This window comes from Falco punctatus (assembly GCF_963210335.1).
Source record: "Falco punctatus genome assembly, chromosome: Z".
NCBI lineage: Eukaryota > Metazoa > Chordata > Aves > Falconiformes > Falconidae > Falco > Falco punctatus.
In genome coordinates, this window is record NC_137586.1 from 25,582,830 (window position 1) to 25,603,523 (window position 20,694).

A 20,694-nucleotide genomic window follows, 5' to 3' on the forward strand; every position below is an offset into this window, starting at 1 on the left:
TACATTTCAGCTTCACTGACTCAGATCCAGGTTAAAAAAGTTCATCTTTAAAAATAAGCTTTACTTGGGGGGGGGGGGGGGGGGGCGCAGTAAGAGAATTTTTATAAGACACTGTTTGAAAACTTCATTTAAGCAAGTGAGCCTGAGTGTTAAAGCAGGTAGGCTTGAGTGTTTCTGGATGTTCTAGATTCTGTTTGGGGATGAAAAGGATTGGATGGATTTTTCCATCTTCAGGTAAAAAAAACCTTAATATATACAACAGACAAAATGTTAACCATGTCCATCAAAAATACGACCGACAATTTTTATAATACTGAAAAAAGGAAAATAAGGACACAAGTATTAGACAAGAAGAAATTAAACATATATAAATACCCAAGAACAGGGATACTGAAAATAACTGTAACTGCAAATAAAGCCCTGTAAGATCCAGTATAAAGTCAGCAAATATCAAGAAAGCTTACCAACAGTTTTTTCAGAGCACTACTGAAAACAAAAAGTAGACTTCAAACTATTTACAGATTTAAGTAAACATGGACTCACAAATTTTACAGTCATGATAAAGTTTTTCTGTCTTTGAAGACCTTAAACCTCTTTTCTTCTTCTCCCAAGCCTGCATAATATTACATCAGTCTCTTCCTTTTTTCTTTCTCCATCTCAAACACTGCAAAAGAAAAATTCACACACCTCCAGTTTTCACTTTCCTTTACTCTAATCCTTGTAGGGACACAGAATTTAGTATTTTCTGCATGTTTAAGATCATTTCAGAGTTTCATCAAAATGCCTTTTTGAATGGACACTCTGATTCTGCCATCTTTTGCCCCATTTCCTAATCATAGGTCAGATCCAAGGCTATCATGGCCCTTGCTTCTAACCGCAATGATTACTAGCACTTAAAAAAAAATAATTAAGGTATGAGGTATAGATACATTGATGACTCCCAACATCCATTACTAACCAGCTTAGAGGCTTCCTGAGCTGATGGCTTATTTGAATCATTAATAGCTACTGATGAGTCTGTCTCTTTCTGTACATCTACATACTTAGTCTCCATAGTTAAACTGTGGAAATTACTGCTAGAGTATGTAAGGTGTGTTTAATGAGAGTTTAATTGTTTTTCCTTTATTTGCACTGTTTTAAAAGTGCTACAAGTTCATTAAGAGAACCTTATTTTTTTCTTTCAGTATGAGAAAGACTGAAAAGAAATCATCCAGTATTTTGTTCTATCATTCTTGAATCATAAATCTCTTTCTTATGCAAGATGAATCACTCACTTTCCAAACTGAAGACAGCCTGATCCACTTACTCTGTCCTTGCGCTGACCCTTACTATCCTCATGGCCATCTTGTAACTATTCTGATCATCTTCTGATACTATGTTTCTGAGAGATAGAAACTCAAACTGCAGCATTCAAGATGCAAGTACACCATGGATACAGAAAAAGGTGTGATGTTGTTTCCTGTTTTGTTTTGGGTTGGGTTCCCCTCCCCCAACAACACCACCTCAAAACCTTTCTTTCCTCTTTCAAAATGCTGAACAGTGAGCTGTTTTCAGAGAACTCCTCACAGTAATTCTTACACCTTTTTCCTCAGGAGTAATAAAGTGCATATAAATGTGCATGTGTACTTTCGGAGGTTGTCAACACCCTTCTGCACAAGCATTACTCGTTACTTGCTGAAAGTTTAACCTACCATATTATCATCCAGCCCAGCCTTTTGTAAGGGAGCTTTTGAAATAAAAAACAAACCAACCAACCAACCTTCTGGCATTCAAAAATAATTAGATTTTTCTACAAATTTTTTTAATCAGTTTTACAGCTGAACCTCCAGAGCAGTTCTGTGCTCTTACTTTGCAGACAGGCATATTTCAGTGACCAGATACATACTACAGTTTTGTAGTCAGCAACCTCATATCAAGAGTTCACTTTCCTCACTGCTTCAGACTACCAGCCTGCCTTCCATCAGATTGTCTGTCTGTAGCATTTTTTTCAAAAAGCCTAGAAAACCCTGATTTCAAGTCAGCAAAACATTTGCTGTAAGTTCATACAATAGTATACAGGATTTATAGTTCAGAATGTAAACAGACTGGCATACAAACCTTCTGAAACAAGCTTTAAGACTAGAAAGACTATCACAGCATAATTCAGCTTCACACCATTTCTTAAACAAGAAAGCAGTAATTTCAACAAAGCTTATGAACTTAATTTGCAAATCCAGTCATTTTGCATAAATTTAATTACCATTTCTTCCCTACTCTACAGGTTTTTCAAAAGCCAGGTTTACTTAGCTATAATTTCTGATGATGCAAAGATGTCATCTTCAACTACAGATACACAAAAGGAGACTTAAGAATTCTTTGAACTGTTTCAGTCTCTGCACTGAGTGCTAGCTTTTTTTACCAGATGCTTTTCGTCAGCTGCTTATCAGCAAGTCACTAGCCTGTAACTACTGGAGGGTGTGATTCGCAAAAGTAAGAGGAATGAAACCGAGCTGATTGCCATACAAGTAATCTACACATTTTATTCAGTGCTGCTTTAGTGTCCTCCCAATGTGCCTGGTGTAGCTTTGTTTTCATGTTTTTCACTGCAAGACCATCATGTACTCCAAAATATTATATGAGGATTAAAAAATAGAAATTCATGGTTAAAAACCACCTCACTAAGACATCAGCTATTCAAGAGCCAACAATAAACACATGGTTTTAGTAATACAGAACTCCTCCATTTGATTTATGGGAGCAACACTATAGATTTAAGAGTATGAAGCACTGACATCCACTCCATTCCCTAAAGAATCTTCTATAGATCATGAGACTTTTTTTAAAGTGTTCTTTTTTCCAAGTAATTCTCTCTAGCTATCCTCATCACTATATTTAGCTTCTCCTTTGAACTTGTTTCAGCCTTTGTGAAAATTTTTTAACCACAAGTTAAAATGTTCAATGCAGTATAATTTATTTCTAAGCATTTAATTTTACACAAATCAAAGTAAAAACAAGATTCACTACTGCAATGCACCAGCAAGTATTAAACCAACAAATAAACCTACATATGGCTGAGCCAGTTATATTTTCAACTATAACAGTATCTGCTTAAAGGAGCTGGAAAAGGAAGCACAACAGACTAATAAGGTATTCTATAAGTTGGAGAAAAACTGAATTTTATGAATTATCAAGCTATACGCTGCTCCGATCTCTTATTTCCAGTGCTAGGCCTCAACATTAGCGTATTTAAAGTCCTTAAAAAGCCCTCATGTTCAAATGAATTAACATCCCAGTGAAAATAATGAATACATATGCAATGAAGTTAAGAGTGCTTTTAATATATAACAACATTTTAGTGTTCTCATTTCCTGGAGATTAATTGAAAGGTTATGATGACTGTAGTCTCTCACCTGTATCTAGATATTATCAGTCCTTAGTTAAGCAAATCCAGTCCAATCCAGACCTTCAAGAATGCTTGTGTCAAAGGTTGCTGGCATTCAACACTTAAGCTATGAACAACTTACCTTACATTTTATCTTCAGTCTAATCCCAAGCACATTTAAAAATAAACAAACAAAAAAGCGTAACAAAAGGCAGCCTTCCACTGGTTTCACCTGGCATTTGATCCAACAGTGCCTGATCAATATGACTGAAGTACTTTCCACAATTATAAGACCATAAAAATTTAAAGTAGCAAGTTTATCTCTGTGATAAAGTAGTTTCTTTATCTCTGTGAAAACCAGTGAACACAACTGTACATACAAAAAAGGCTTTGGGGTTTTGCTCATGAAGTTATTCTTTTGAAAGTTTTTCTTTTTTAAATAACCAGATTTGGTATCCTGTGACAAAGAACACTTTATATCTTAGCCTTGAAGTGCTTACAGCTTGATCATATTACCCTGTCACTAAGTTCTATAACCAAGTATCAACCACTAACTGGTCCCTCCCTTCCACACTTTCAGAAGAAGACTGCACTGTATGTGGCGGATAAGACAAAATTAAGATTTAACTACCTGAAATCAAAAGCACCAGAGCAGAGTTATCTACTGTTCTTCCAAACTTCAGGAGTATTTCACCTTCAGGTTTTCAGCTACTGATGCCCACTACTTCCTACTTTTCTGCTATGGCAATGTGTATTTATAACATACAAAAACCCTGGCTAAATTTTCACAGGGAAATGATCAGTTTCGATAAATTAAAGTCTGTGGGTATAAATGTGAATCAAAAATATTACTGCTATTTTTAGTTCATTAGAAGTCTGATTTCCAGCAAAAAAAGCATCTTACAATCCATTTCGAATTCAAAATTAATGCTAGATAAAATAATCTATATTGTTTCCTCTGTAGTTTTAAGTTCATACTTGTCTTCCCTATTTTTGGAAAAATATACAGATAGCCCAACCCATGTAACATCATTTGAAAAGCTTCACTTGCCTGATGCCTATGCTACATCCAAGAGCTTGAAATCAGAAGAAAAAGATCAGTAAACCAAAGAGTGAAATTAACATGCTAAATCTCACTGGTTGAAAGTCTTTAAATATCATTACATCTAAACCAGTCCAGAAATAATGAAATTTAAAATTACCTATAAAAATTCAGCAGTTTTTATGTGTATATAAATTATAAGACTGTCTTAAATTCTTTTATTATATCTTCTCAAGCATTCAGTGAACAACATTATAGCTCTGTTTGGCTGGTTTATCAATATAACTTTTCACTTACCTTAGAAAACATGGTCATCCTAAACAACACAGAACATGTCTAGTATGCATTATCTTACATTTTAATTTTGAAATGAATACAGACTTGCTTCTTTGATGAGAATTTCTCAATTTGATAACATCTTTAATTAATAATTGGCTTTTCTTTTTGTGTCCCCTATAAGGGCCTTGGGGTGAGCAGGATTATTCCCATATCAAATATACAAAAAAAAGAAGTCTAAAAGTCTCAAACACTGCTGTGCTTGCACTGTCCTGTTTTTTTCAAGAATACATGGTATCTGATAAGCATTTTGCCAGGTTTACAGGGAGGTCCCCATACATTTGAGCAGCACTTAGAAATATTATGCGTTTATATGAACAAAAGCTGGTTTCTGAAGCTGGAAGCCCAAAAAATGAGAAACCTATCACTACTGAATGCATTATTCTAGGGTCAGATGACTAGTATGTAATTAAGTAGAAATTTTGTCAGAAGTCAGTTTTCTAGAGTGACATTTCATTTCATAATAAGCCATCATCTTCTCCTTCCATAATCTTCTACCTTTTTCATAATGTATTCCAAATTCAGCAATATTTAAGTGCTCCACAATATAGCTTTGACTTCTGAACCATACTAAATGATCCATCCTTCACACTAAACGAGGCAAAACACACCTGAAAAACTAGCATGAATCAAGGTAAAATGTATACAAAAAACCAAACAAACTACTTCTATCATGTCTACCATGGACCGTACTAATCTGTATTTTCAAGCTTCTAAATGTTTTAACTTCGTTATGAACTTTTGTTCTGGGTTTTTTTGTTGGCTGGTTGTTTTTTTCACCAAAGAAGGTATCTGCTGAGAATGCAACTGCTGTCCTACCATAATAAGCCTCCACTGAGCGGACAGAATTTAGTGTTTACTTCTACCCTCCTTCCTATAGGTTTGTCTCTTCCTAGAAGTACCACAACAGCAGCAGACATTTAATACCCAAATGATACATCTTTCAATTTTTGTGTCTTGCTCCAAAAGGAGAAGACACTAAATACTCTTCTCACAGATTATAAACAAAGCGATTAATTTTTTTCTAACCTCATTCTTGAAACTGACAAAATGAAATTGATTAAAATACTTATTAAAAATCTCAGATTCTTAAAAAACAAACTGAAACAACTTCCCCGCAAATCATAAACAGATACCAAATACAGAAGAGGCCTAAAAATGTAAAATCGTCACAGTTTAACCCTCGACGACAACTAAGTAGCACACAGCTACTCACTCCCCCCTCCTTCCACAATAGCTGTCATAAAAAGGAGGGAGAAGGCAAGAGAAAGAAAATGCAAAGGGAAGGGAAAACCACCCCAAGAGATACACAATACAAATGCTCACCACCCCGCTGACTGACTCCCAGCCAGTCCCTGAGCAGCAACTGTCAGCTCCAGCCAGCTGCCCCCAGATTATATATTGACCATGATGTTCTATGGTACAGAACATCCCTTTGGGTAGTTCAGGTCTGCTGTCCTTGCTGTGGCCCCTCCCAGTTTCTTGTGCCACTCCAGTCTTCTCGGTGGTAGGGCATGAGAAGCTGAAAAGCCCTTGACTTAGTATAAATATTACCTAGCAATGACTAAAAAACGTCAGTATGTTATGAACATTATTCTCACACCAAATCCAAAACACAGCACTGCACCAGCTATTAAGAAGAAAATTAACTCTATGCCAGCTGAAACCAGGGAAAAAAGTAATTACAGAATACATACGCAATCTTGACCAAATACTAATATTTGTATTCAAGTTTAACTCATTTTTTCATTTTAGTATCATATTCTGCAATTATTCCTTGCTTACCCTGCTCTACATCCAAACTTTATCTTTCTCCTTGTCATTCTTTATATGTAAACAGTATTATATATTCACAGCTCCCATTTCACTAAGGTAGTAAGCATGAGAAATACTTCTACTACGCATGAAAATTGAGCTAACCCCAGCCATATGGGTTAAATGTAAGGATCTTTGTTCAATTATTAAGCCTGCCAGAAAAACATATGCAGCAAGTTAACACAAACCATTTAATGCACAAGTTCTATTTATAAAGCAATTATTCTACCCTAGCTACCCAATATAATATATATATTGTCATCATAGATACAAGTACTGCTTTCTCTCAAACAATGAGATGAAAAACAATAGATGGCATCTTTTTCTACCACACAATACAGATGGACAAAGTTTTAGAACCCCAAAAATCGCCAAGTTAGGAAGAGAACTTAATGTACATTAGATGCAACTACACATGACTAAAACAACCAACCGCAGAACATACCTCTGTAGTTCACCAAGCTTATTCTTTCAGGAACAATAGAAAATGAGGTATTTTTAAACTGTAATTCAAGAGATCATTGAGGTTAAAAAGCCCCCCAAAACAAAACATTACTCTTCATTCATATTACCTACTTAATATATTTACCTTTTCTTGACAAAAGAACAATGACAAAAAAGAAAAATCAACTTTTCCTCTGCTACAAATTCAAATAAAATGGAACTATTTCATCATGCTTTGAAGAAGGCTTTTTATGAAACATAGTGTTCATAACCTTCAACCGTATAATACATCTGAAAAAATATTCATCCCAATTCTCTATTTAGCAACATTTATCATGGGGCAGGGAGAGCATTTTCACTTTTGTTTCAAATATCATCACATTATCTCACCAAGTTAGTTTCAGATTGCTGAACTGCCTGAGAAATTACTTCAGGGCCAGAGCAACAGTTCAAAGTAAAACTAGTTTAGGAATCATAAATCCTCCTGCATCCCCTTCTCTACATTCAAAACCAGAAGAAAACGTTATCTTTTTAAACTGAAACCAGTAAAAACAACATTGGCTAACTGAACAAGGTGTCAAGCTGAGATGAATTCACATTTGCAATAAAGCATAAACAAACCTATTTTCAGCTTCTATAACACATCTATTAGAAGAATCATAACCTGCATAGAGACTAAAGATTTTATCAAAAGTATCTCTGAGATGCAATAAAGATGACATTTGCTATTTCTGGTTAAGTATTTAAAATTAGAATTACTTTTTATTTAAAACAAACACACATTATAGAACAGTTTTATCAAAATGTAGTACTTTTCAGCTACCTATACTTTTTCAGCACTTAGGAAAAAGTATTGTTGAAGTGTTACAACAAATTATATACTTCTAATATGCTTCCATGTTTAAGTGTTTTACAGATTTATAGATGAGAAGCTACTAACTTCTCATGGTTTATCAGATTATCTCAGAAAACTAAAATGAAAAGTAACTTCCTATGTAATCTTTTATAAGAATTTATAATAATATATATACTGTTCATGTGTCTATTTCATTTATTAGCCAGTATTCCTAGATATCATAAAATTGTAAGTTTCAAATAAATTGCTGATTTTAATAGGTGAACACACACAGTAAGATAAACAGGTGATTGTTAGCTACATATGTCATGAGATGTTCGCAACACTCAGCACTACTCCAAGTAAAGCAACCCGAAAAATAGGGTCAACATCTACTGGAGAAACCATCACTGCACATACTGCATAATAGAAGTGCTAACTAGTAAATAGTGACTAAAAGCATTATTCCCCCATTAATAAGAAATTCAGTTACCTTTACCATACCTTTATCTGCTGTCTTCTAAGCATCGCAAGTTCCCTCATATCTCGGAATGGCTGTAGCAAGTACTGGTAGAGCTCCGTGGTAGCTTCTGCCAGACTACTGTAGGCTTCATCTTCCATTTGATAGAGTTCAAGCAACTCCACCATGCTTTCCGCGTTCTTATGTTTTTCCAGAAGCTGTGGAAAAAGTGCCAATTTTAGTGAACGTATGCAAACATTCCTGCTAAAATGACAGTCATTTGAAAAACATTTTTTAGCCTGTCCTCTTGTATTATCTTCCCTCTTCCACAAAATCATCAGTCAAATTTTAATTCCCACTCACATCTTGAATTTATCCAGTCAATTACAAGCACATCTCTGATAACCTTAATTCAAAATGTGCAGCACTCTTATTGATTTTTCCTTTCCAAAAATCTCTGGAAGGAAGTGAATATGAGCACAGAGCCAGCACAAAAAGCAACTTCGTACAAGAATCTACAACATAGTAATCAGATATGCTACTTCACATGCTTCCCACTTGCAGGTGTTGGGGGGGAAGGAGTCATAGGAAAGGAGACAAACCAGAAGTCACATTTTGATCTTTCTAGATTTTTTTGGTGTTTGGGTTTTCTTTTTTTGGCCTGCCTGTACTTTGGACCCACACAGCATCACTGTATCAGTGCAGCTCCAGACACAGAATAATCTATATGAAACTGTGATGCATTCCTAGTAATTTTGCCTTTCACTTATGATTTTAGCCTAGACAGTTTAGGCATGAAATTTCAAATACATTAAGTTTCCATTAGATATTTTTTAAAAGGAAATTATCCAAGTATTATAAGCTTTGAAAAATACTTAAAATAATTTGTTTTAAATTATGTAAGAACACAACAGCAAAGTCTGTCCATTCCTTCCTTTAGCTCTTACGAAGCCAGAAAGACATCTGTTTGTACAAATTTGCTACAATGTATGTTTTCAATTTATATGCTTGTTTTCCATCTATTTTGGGCATTTGCCTGGGTAGACCTCACATGCTGCTGGAAATCTTGTATATTCCTAAAAAAAATATTAAACTGTTAAACAAAAACTAATCTCAGACAGACAGTGGAGTATTTGATGCATTTACAAAGACAAGATTATCTGAAATTAATTCCTCTCTTATGTAATTTTCAACGTCAAAGTCTCTTGTCCTTTATATTATCATCTCAAAAGCATATATCCACAGTCCAAGTTTATTTAAACTAAAAGATTAGAAACATTATGGAATAAGCACATTGTATCTTCCATCTGTTCATTCAAGTTGGATGCCAAGCCTACATGAAATATTCTCAGCGTACTGAACTACATCAAGTAGTGCAACTGGAAGACAAATTAGAGGGAATTGCAGATTAGAAATTGAAGCTTTGGTCTCAACAGATCTTTGGTGTCTCTGATTCACTGATATCCCAGTACAGACAAAAGAAGTCTTGATGATTACCATACTGTCTACCCAGTTTGCTCCACTACGCTTACATTGCTATGCTGTGTTTCAGTTTCCTGACCAGGTAAGAAAACTTTTTTCCTATGTAAAGTTTGCTTCTGAAAAGCCCCACCTGGGCTTCCTTTGAAGCGCTAAAGACCAACCAAGGTTACAAAGAGGATGCATAGCAGAACGCAGAGGGGCATGCAGTAGCTTTATATTCATGTTCAGCATTAAAATAATGGTCAGCTGACAAGCCAGGACAGCCCTCTCTCAGCAAGGCTCAGCAGAGATTAAAGATCTGGGCGAGATGGTGCAGAACAGATAAGACATTCCTCAACAGAATGAAGCTATTTATTATATGATCTAAAAAGTTTCACCCAGGAAATTGTTCCTATTGCAAGGTGATTTGCTACACCCTTCTTGCTCTTTTCCAGCAGCATGTAATATTTTGTGGCATTTGACTTCTCACCAAGACTACTGGGTAGTGGTTTCTGGCCTGCAGTCTAATACTGACATTCCATGAACTTTCAGGGCTAAACACACACGTAACTCAACCTTCAATTACAGGGACAGAAGTCATCCCAGATGCTCTTGGGTTTGAGTCCGAAGTCCCTATGGATACAATCCGGTATGTACAACCTGCTCTAGCAGGGGGGGTTGAACTAGATGATCTCCTGAGGTCCCTTTCAACTCCAAACCATTCTGTGAAATGAAGGGCCACTTCAATTATATGACCATCAGTATAGTACAAAGACATCTTAAGAACACTAAAAGCAAGTATCTGCTTGTAATTAGTTGGCTGTCCAGTGAAAATTACATCCGTCACTGGAAATGGTATGGATAAAGCAATGAATTATCAATACAATCCTGCGCCTACAGAAGCCAAGCAAGCAGGCATTGTTTCAAGGTCTTCTCTGTGTCATTTCATTTGGTCTACTGCTGGGGTTATCCCAATCCTAAACCTAATCCTCACCTGCTTCAATAAAACCCCCAAGAAAAAGATACAAGTGAGGGCAACTTATTCATACAGAATATATACATTCTTAAATTATAAACACGAAGGTTAGCAATGATTCTTCCTTCCTAAGGCAACGATGCACATAGAATCCATTTCCTATGCCTAATGACCTTTCTGAATGAAAAGAGTGAAGAAATTTCATTTAAACTACAGTCCCCAGAAAAGACAGCAAAACTGAGAACTGCTTTGGAAACCAAAGAGTATCACACTATTTGTTTCAAACCAAAGAGCTCCTGAATAAGGATATTCTTCAAAACAGGTAGGAAGGTTACTAACCTGTGAGCACTGGTTACATACAGCCTCATTACACCTATCCATCTATTAACATGTTCTTCTATAGGCTCATTGAGACAACATTTTAGTGAAAAACAGCTGAATGTTAACCTTTTCTACAAAGGTTGCAAACCCACTCAAAAGTGCATTGAAATTATTTTGTCCTCTCAGACCAACACTGCAAAATTGCTGCCTCAAATTCCAACTGGGTTAAGTTATGTGGCAAAGAAGAAACTGAAGACACATGAAAAAATCCAGTTTAAAAAGCACCACTGATAAATTATGGTACATGTTCAAAATTATACTTGCAGTATGTGCACAGGTGGTCAAGAGGGCCAAGAGCATCATGGCTTCTACAGAAACAGCGGGGCCAGCAGGACTAGAGAAGTGACTGTCCCCCTATACTCTCCTCTGGTGAGGCCACACTGCAAATAACTGCATTCAGCTTTCAGCCCCTCACTAGAAGACACTGAAGTTCTGGAGCGTGACCAAAGGGCAACAAAGCTGGTGAACTGGTCTAGAGATCAAGACCGTAAGTCTTACGAGGAGTAGCTGAGGGAACTGGAGTTATTTAGAATCATAGAATGGTTTGGGTTGGAAGGGCTCTCTAAAGATCATCTAGTTCCAACCCCCCCCTCCCACGGGCAGCGACATCTTTCACTAGACCAGGTTGCTCAAAGCCCCATCCAGCCTGGCCTTAAACACTTCCAGTGAAGGAGCATCCACAGCTACTCTGGGCAACTGTTCCATCCAGTGTCTCACTAGCCTCCCAATAAAGGATTTCTTCCCAGTATCTACTCTAAATCTATCCTCTTTTAGTTTAAAGCCATTCCCCCTTGTACTATCACTACACGTCCTTGTAAAAAAATCCCTTTCCATCTTTCCTGTAAAGTGCCCTTTAGATACTGGAAGGGTGCTATAAGATCTCCCCAGAGTCTTCTCTTCAGCAGGTTGAGCACCCCCAACTTTCTCAGCCAACTCTCTTCACAGGAGAGGTGCTCCAGCCCTCTGGTCATCTTTGTGGACCTCCTCTGGACTTGCTCCAACAGGTCTGGGGAAAAGGAGGCTCAGGGGAGACCTTACCACTTTCTGTAACTGCCTGAAAGGAGGCTGTAGCGAGGTGGGTGTCTGTCTCTTCTCCAAGATAAGAAGCACCAGGACAAGAGGAAACAGCCTCAAGTTACACCGGGGAGGTTCAGATTGGATATTAGGAAAAAATTATTCACTGAAAGGGTGCTGAAGCATTGGAACAGGCTGCCCTGGGGAAGTGGTTGAGTCACCATCCCTGGAGGCATTTAAAAGACGTGGCACTTAGGGACATGGTTTAGTGGTGGACTTAATGTTAGGTTAACAGTTGGACTCAATGATGTTAAGTGCCTTTTCCAACCTATGTGATTCTATGGTTCCATATACATGGTTTAAAGGAATACAGAGGGGTCAGACTACTTTCTCTTACTTTTCGGAACTGGTGTGATTAACTACTACCATGTCTCCACCAATATTTTGTGGTATGAACAGAAGAGTGACAGCTTTGATTCTGCTTACAGATAGAGACTTGTAACCCTGATGAAGAGTCCAGGCTGCTTTATTACCACCAATCCTAAAGGGGCACTGATGTAGGGCACAGGTGGTGCTAAGCTGGCTGCACAGAGGACCTGTCCCACTTCGCTCTACGAAGCAAACTGATAAAAGTTTTTGTTCTGGATCAAAGTCAGCTGAAGCACTTTTGTAACTGGCGGCCATCCAGACAGTATTCAGACTACCAGATAACAGTAACACTGGGTCAAGCACAGAACCCACTGAATTAATAATGTCATAAAGCAAACCAGGCCCTCTACAGACTCATTGGTAGTTTAACTGTGTATGTTCCAATTTTCACACAGGCAGCACCTAGACAATACACTATTAGACACATGAAAATTCAGTTACCACCTTTTAGTAAGATGGCAACATCGGTTAAGCTGGCCAAATGCCCAAACCAACCTGGTACCTTAAAACCATGCAGTTTTCAAGGTGTTAGCACCAAACACCTTGAAAAAAACCCATGAGACATTTTCAGCACAGACATTCAGTGTTGTTGTTCATTCACTTCAACAGTCTCAGTATGAAGTTTTGACTTCCATAATTTTTTAATTATATTATTTAAAGAAGTGGTTGGAGGAGGGTAGAGTAACATCCTGTACAGGCCTGACTAGTGCTATACCCATTGAATACTACATTTATTTTAAGAATCATGTTTCACAGATGTTACATTGTTCACAACTAAATGAATCCATATATTTTAGGCAACTATTATGCAGACAAACTCTAAGCAGCAGGAAACTTTTTTTTAAACTTATCAGTGCATATATATGAACTATATTACAAAGATTATTTCTGTCTTTATTTTTTCAAAAAATATTTTTTCCATAAAGCTTTAAAAGCATTATAGCAGACAGTGTAATTATGTCCAGGTTGACCTCAGCTGGGAGTGTAATCCAAAGCTTGATTTAATCATTGCAGTCTTACATTTCCTTTGCTATTACTCCCAAAACTTTCCCTGTTATTCCTATTATATTTTGCGTATGTTATAGAAACATTGCAATATGACACATATCTTTGTAGCCTGTTTTAGGTAAAAATGGGTATTTTTCAGTCTTGCTAAGCTTCTTCGTATTTTAGAATATAATAGTAATTACGAAATACCCTATTTGCCTATGAATTTAGATTCTCAGAAGCTTGATAGTATTACTTGCCACTTCCAGAAAGAATTCTAAAGCTTTTCAATTTAAGCAGGTTATTTAATAGCACAGGTAAAACTAGGGATCAGAGAGAACTACAGAGTAGTTTTTAGATACTATGTCCTTTCCACCAAATAGCAATCCTAAGAGTAAAATAACAAAACCTCCTGCTGATATACTTGCAATAGTCTGCAATGAGCTCCAGAGAATGAGTTCCAAAGAGGAATAGCTTTGGAGTACATGAAATTCGCATGCAAAATTTTAGCAACTGAACTTAGACTGCAATTTCTTGTATCAGAACAGGCTTAATTGTTTCTGTTCTCTCTTTTTAAGCTATCTTTAAACAACAACAAAAAAATCTTGCTAAAAGCAAACACACTTCCACATGTCCTGAGGAGAACACATGAGCAGGAGTCTCAACTACATGAAATCTGTACTATAGGTAAACTGCTTTTCTTTCCCTTACTCACATGGTTCTGTATGTAAATGTCACCTGTTGCGGTTAAAACATCAAGCCTTACCAGGTCGTTTAGCTTTCTGTTTGCATGACTGCATTGCCATCAACAATCCTTACATTTGCAGTATAAAAAAACCCCATCCACATTATTGTAGTGGGTGATAGCAGCCAGGGAAGAGGAGTGAAAATACGCAAAAGAAACAACTTCACGAACACTAAGGCCAGTCAGTGAAGCAGGGGGGGCAGGATGTGCTCTAGACATTGGAGCAGAGATTCCCCTGCAGCTCGTGATGAAGACCATGGTGAGGCAGGCTGTGCCCCTGCAGCCCATGGAGGTCCATGGTAGAGCAGATACCCATCCACCTGCAGCCTGTGGAGGACTCCACACTGGAGTACATGTATGTGCCCAGAAGGAAGCTGTCACCCCTTAGAAAGCCCATGCAGAAGCGGCTCCTGGCAGGATCTGTGGTCCTGTGGGGGACTCACACTGGAGCAGACCATTCCTGATGGACTTCATCCCATGGAAAGGACCCACACTGGAGAAGTTTGTGGAGGTCTGCTTACCTTGGGTGGGACTCCATGCTGAAGCAGAAAAAGAGCATGAGGAAGAAGCCGCAGAGACAATGCATGATAAGCTGACCAAAAACCCATTCCTCATCCCCATGCACCACTCAGCAGAAGGAGATAGAGAAATTGGAAGTACAGTTGAGTCTGGTAAGAAGGGAGGGGCAGGGGGAAGATATGTTCTTATTTCTCATTATCCTACTCTGCTTTGATTGGCAATAAATTAAATTAATTTCCCCAAATTGAGTCTGTTTTGCCTGTGACAGGAATTGGCAAGTTCTCTCTGTGTGTCCTTATCTCAGCCCATGAGCCTTTCTTTGTGTTTTCTCACTATATCCAGCTGAGGAGAGTAAGTGAGAGAGCAGTCTGGTGGGTACCTGGTGGCCAAGGTCATCCCCACCACAAGACAGCACACTAGAAGGCTAAGAACAGCAAACTGTGTATTTCCTGGCCTCTTTTCATTCATATCAGTTACCTTTGTTTATACTTAGGTTAACAGCTCATAGAACAGTAACTACTTTTGTCAAGTTCATTTATACTGCCTACCAAAATGCACCTTATTTCAATACACTATCTGTAATATAAGTCCACAGAAAAGCAAAATAACTGAACTGCGTAAGAAAACCTGAAGTAGTATTTTAATGTAGCCAAGTGAGCCAAAACATGATTTCCATGCATGCATCACTACTAAGCAATGCAACTTCTCTCCTCCCACCAAAATTCTAAATAGAAGCCTCAGCAGAACTGTACGTACATCTGTAACTTGTCGGAGTATCACAAGACTCAGGCTTAAAGCTGCCAACTCTGACAACAGTTGGCACACCAGATCTCTTCTGAAAACTCATGATAGAGATGTCAACAATTAAAACCTATGTATCTCCCCTTCTGTAAGCAAGACAAATGTGTAACATTACAGTAAAGTTGCTTTTATTTTACGATGGTACTTGTCTGATTGCCTTCCCTTAATGTGTGATGTGGCTGTGCCACTCCTGAATTACACCATCATGCCAAGTGAGTGCCTATGAAAACCAGATATTTGTTTGAATTTAGTATATTACTTATAATAGCATAGCCACAAGTAAGCTACAGAAATCATAGCAAACAAGGACTAATTGCATAGGAGTGCTCACTGTACAGGTAAATTAGGCTTTCTGCCCGATGTTAGTAACAGAAATAAATATTTACACTGTAAAGTAGTTCAATGAATAAAACAGATCTGTTTACTGTACTTCAAAGTTATTACAGCACTCAGACTACTTCCCTTTGGAAAGGAGCAAAATAACTAAAAGATAAAGTCACTAATGAATCACTGATCAGTTGGAACAAAGTAACACTGAACAAAAAGACTTACAGGCAACACCTCACCCTGAAGGCTTGGCAAACAGCTTATTTGACACATGTCCTAATGAGTTCTAAGTAATTTCTTTCTGCAGGAGTCTGATCAAAAAAATCCCAAAGCCAGCAGCTAGGAACATACATTGCATAAGTGTTCATGCTGTGCCATAAAATACATTAACTTCTGGCCCACAGACTCATTTCTTCTATGCTTCTCAACTATGCTATTAATCAGGAAAATATATTCAAGATATTCAAAACTGACAGCTGTTTAAAACTGTATTTGCATACAATGAATACATTCACTCAGCAGGTATGGCAATGCTACTCTTAAACCCCTTCTTTGTGTGAGGTTTGCAGTGTCAGGACACAGGCCTAGCCAAATACCCACGCCGCTAAAGAGAGAATGCTCTTCTATGAGCACAAAAGGCTAAGATTTGATGGGATGAAGAGATATGTAAGACATACTCAATTTCATTCTGAAGTCAGCTCATGGGAATCGTATCAGCAGCACTGAATTGGTACTCTTACCAGTTTTACAATTCATTTGGCATAGTAGCAGATAATCTCAAATGTCTAAGAAATCTAATGTCAAACTTAAAATTAAATGAAAGTGGGTAAAGCATTGTGACAGTAATAGAATCAAGGCACTAGTGCAGATGAATTTACTTTTCAAAGCTGAGCTAATGGCTTGCTCCTATTGAAAGCAGAACCCACTTCCCACCCCCTCTTCCTTCTCCTTTCAACTTCACCCCAGTTCGTTGCTCCTTCTGCTCTCAGGTGCCCTCTTCCTCCACGGCACTAGCTTTGGTATTTCTCAGACCCCTCAACAAACTAACTGAGCATCTGGCAGAAAGCTTTTTCTGCAGTTTCTCTTGGATTAATTTAATGAGGTTTACAGAGTTGAATCAGCACACCACAAGGACAGAGAAGCACAACAGGAAGGAACACAACGCTGAAGAAGGGAGAACGATGTTGGCACGGAAGGCTCAGACACAACTTATATGACCAATGTGATCAAGTTAGTACCACTTCATTAATAGACTCACAGCAATTTATACTCTACAGGTGCTATTAAGAGACCCACACCAATTTATACCCCCATCTGAAAATACACTATGCACACTTTGTTATGTAAAAGGTGACAGGTTAAAACTACTCGTTCACACGCTTCCACCTCCCTTATGACTGGTCCCGGTGTGGTGCCCACACGCTGCTCCCCCCTTGTGCAGGCATCCTGTTTTATCTCATCTTTCTGTCCAACTCTCCTACCTCTCTGTGAATACACAGTTTCTTTGTCTCCCTTGGCCTTGCATATGACCTTCACAACACCTGCAGCTTGTTACAGCTTCCCCCTGCTCAGACTGCTATTACAACCAGATTATTTGGTCTGGATTGCTGATAATATGCCCATTTTCTTCCAGCCACTCCACAGAACGAGGAGAGGACAGAAAGCAATAGGATTCCCCCTCTTACAGCACTAGGAAGCTGACGATCCAGTTCTTAAGCTCCCTTCAACAATGTGGCTGATTAACTGCTTCCAAATCCTGGACAATACCTTACTGGTAACTCATGGCCCCCTGCCTGATTTCTCAAGGCTGGTTAAGCTCAACACCATCAACCTCCAGAGCACTTCCTAAAGTGTGCATATCATGGAAAGGCAGGGCTAAGAAGGAAACAGCATTTTGCATAACTAAATGCAATTTTTAACATTTCTAAGCTAAAATAATGTGGGGGTTCTAATTTCGAAGTTGAATAAAACATCAAAAAAAGCCCAAAAGAAAGAACACATTTAAAGCCCACTATTACTACCAAAAAGCTAAACATGGTATCAAGAAACCGCTGAAACGTCTGTATCATGTGCACTTTCCTCTAACAGCAAATACCACAACAAGCTATTAAATCACTTTCACAACAGCACAACATTTCAGACAAAAGCAATTTATATTAGTATCAGGCAAACACAGACATCTATTCTGTAGCGTTACCTGTTTGGGTTAGTTTTGTTTCTGTTTTCATGGAGAAACAAAGGGGAAAAGATACACAGTTTAAATGTTATGAGGAAACAAAATCCATGGGTAATGAAACAGCATATACATACTATTTTGCTATAAATTCAACTCTTCACAACAGCTCCAAAATTGCAGGTAGCCTGAGATTTTTTTAAACTCCCCCCACATATGGATTTTTTGCTAAATCATAATATTCTTAAGTGACAAATTGGTACAGTATAATCACTAATGTCAAAATTTTAAAAACAGTTATTACATTACTGAAGGCTGAAAAACTTGGGTTCTGAAGCCACAGTGCTATTTGTAGAAAATTACAAACTTTCAGAAACTTCTAACTGATCTACATGTTTTCTCCGTGAAAAATTTCATAATGGAATATATTTGTTTCTTCTTTTTTTAAAAAAAATTTCTTTAAAACAAAAATAAAGCACACAGTCTTATTTAAAGATTGGGTTTGTTTCGTTATTTGGTATTTTTTTTTAAAAAAAGCTCTAATCAAATTTAGTTCTATTTTATGCATGGGGTTCAACTAGAAAACCCAGAGAGGCTCCTTCTAAAATAAAAATATATGATTCTAAGTTATTGCAAACTCTTTTATAATACTCTCTCCCTAAAATAGCTCAAAACAAGTCATGATGCAATGCTGTTATATGAGAAGTTGAGCTACTAATTTTCGATGACCCACATAAATTGCCAGCAAATCATCACAAATACTAATTGATTATTTAAACAGCGTTTTCCAAAAGGAAAAAAAAAAAAAACTCCTCCAGTTCCCTCACACCAATATCATAGCATTTTTTCCAAAAGGCGGCCATACAAACATTGCCTACAAACATATTTTGAGAAGTACTATAATAGTAGATAATGGAAATTTTTATTTTATGCATTTAAGAAAGCTGAGGTATTTCATTTACTTAAAAAAAAAAAAGGTTGGTGCATGACTGGAAGCATTTTATAACACTTTTCCAACAAGGAGCAACTTGTTGACAAAAGTCATCCACTAAGTGTCCAGATTTGTCTGAATGGATAATGTCTGTTTGCCCCATATGTAATAAAAAAAAATCCATACATTTGATAACTTTTAATATATAAATACCACAAACAGAGAAGAATAGATAGAAAGGGAACCCAGAGATGAGATCTTACCAGTAAAGGCATTTTAACTGAAAACAACGTCTGCCAAAATGGTCGCAACTGGTGAGTGCAGTCATAGGCAGATATACCACCATCGTTCTATTTGCACTTACTCTGAACAGCTCCAGATAGCATTGTTCAAAACTTAGCCTGCCAGGGAAGCTGTCTTCACATCAAAACACCTTTCTGCCCTCAACTAGAAGAGTTAATCCAAAAGTAAAATCCAGCCTGCATAGATGAGCCTCAAATAAGAGGCTACCAATAATAATGGACACAGTTGACAAGCAAGACCTAGTAAGCAAGGAGACATTTGTGAAGATATTTCAAGTTAACGTTACTACTGTGTGTTAAAATTCTTCATGAAATTTTCAGACAAGCTAGCAATGGTGTGGTTTACATTTCAGGTCCAAATTCTTCAGAAAATGGAAACTGGGCAAGTTTCAACAACAAACTAATTAAAACAAAACCATATTTCTCTTATTTATACAGTTTGTGACTGGAAGATACTGTGAGATTATCCAAGCTCCTGCCCAACAAATTTGGGCTACTTACTTTACTTTTATAATCCTGTTACAAGTTATGCAAGGGTTTCAACAATTATTAAAGACTAACCCATATTCTAGCAACTATCACCACACCACCAGATTTCTGATGAGATCATACTACTACTTCCCATAAGGGCACAACAACTCTTCATCATTCTTAAGACATTCCTGCATGTTTGCTATTAAGCAGCTCTATACTTAAAGCAGGGACTTTCAGTGAACTATCCAAGATCTTTGTTCTGAATGGTTATGGTGATGTTACTCATACATGTTGCATAGTATTAATCACCCTGAGTAATATTATAGTATCACCAAATGTTAACAGTTCATTATCAGGAGAAAATAAAGGAGGAAGAACACTGAGACCATTAAGAAGATACTCTGAACTGCTACAGCAACAGGCTTAACATTCCACAGTCCCACCTTATTCTACAGCCTATTGAGCAGGGAGCAGTCTTGAGCAATGGCGCTGACATAGATACATAACATCAATGAGTTAGTCAATACACATGACCTCTCTCCCTACCCTATCTTCCTTCTCTCTACCATATTCCTTAAGTTTTCAAGTTTTCATTTCTTGAAAAGACAGAAGTTTTACAGGTGTATCTTTAGTCAGGCTGAGTCTCTTCAGTAACAGCACTGAAGTTCTCTTCAGTAACAGCAATATCATGGTGGACTGCAACAGTATTTCTATTGATATTAAAAAAGGAATGTTAAAAGCACCTTCCCAAAGAGGAAGAAAATGTAGGTGCCGCCATTTTTTAAAATCTCTGCAGTAGCAATACTTTTGTATACAAGGAACTTAAAACCTCCCTGACCATCTGTAAGCAGTGCTTGTCATATTATAGCAAAAAATGTAAA

The 20,694-nt window shown here is 37.4% G+C and overlaps 1 protein-coding gene across 2 annotated transcripts in view; it reads right to left on the reverse strand.

Moving 5' to 3' along the window:
- JMY (junction mediating and regulatory protein, p53 cofactor) overlaps window positions 1-20,694 on the reverse strand; it is a 76,756-nt gene that overhangs the window by 44,432 nt on the left and 11,630 nt on the right. For both annotated transcript variants that reach the window (XM_080370855.1, XM_080370854.1), the window contains exon 2: window positions 8,338-8,511. In XM_080370855.1, coding sequence (XP_080226981.1) covers window positions 8,338-8,511 — 174 coding nt within the window. The remainder of the gene's footprint in view (window positions 1-8,337; window positions 8,512-20,694) is intronic.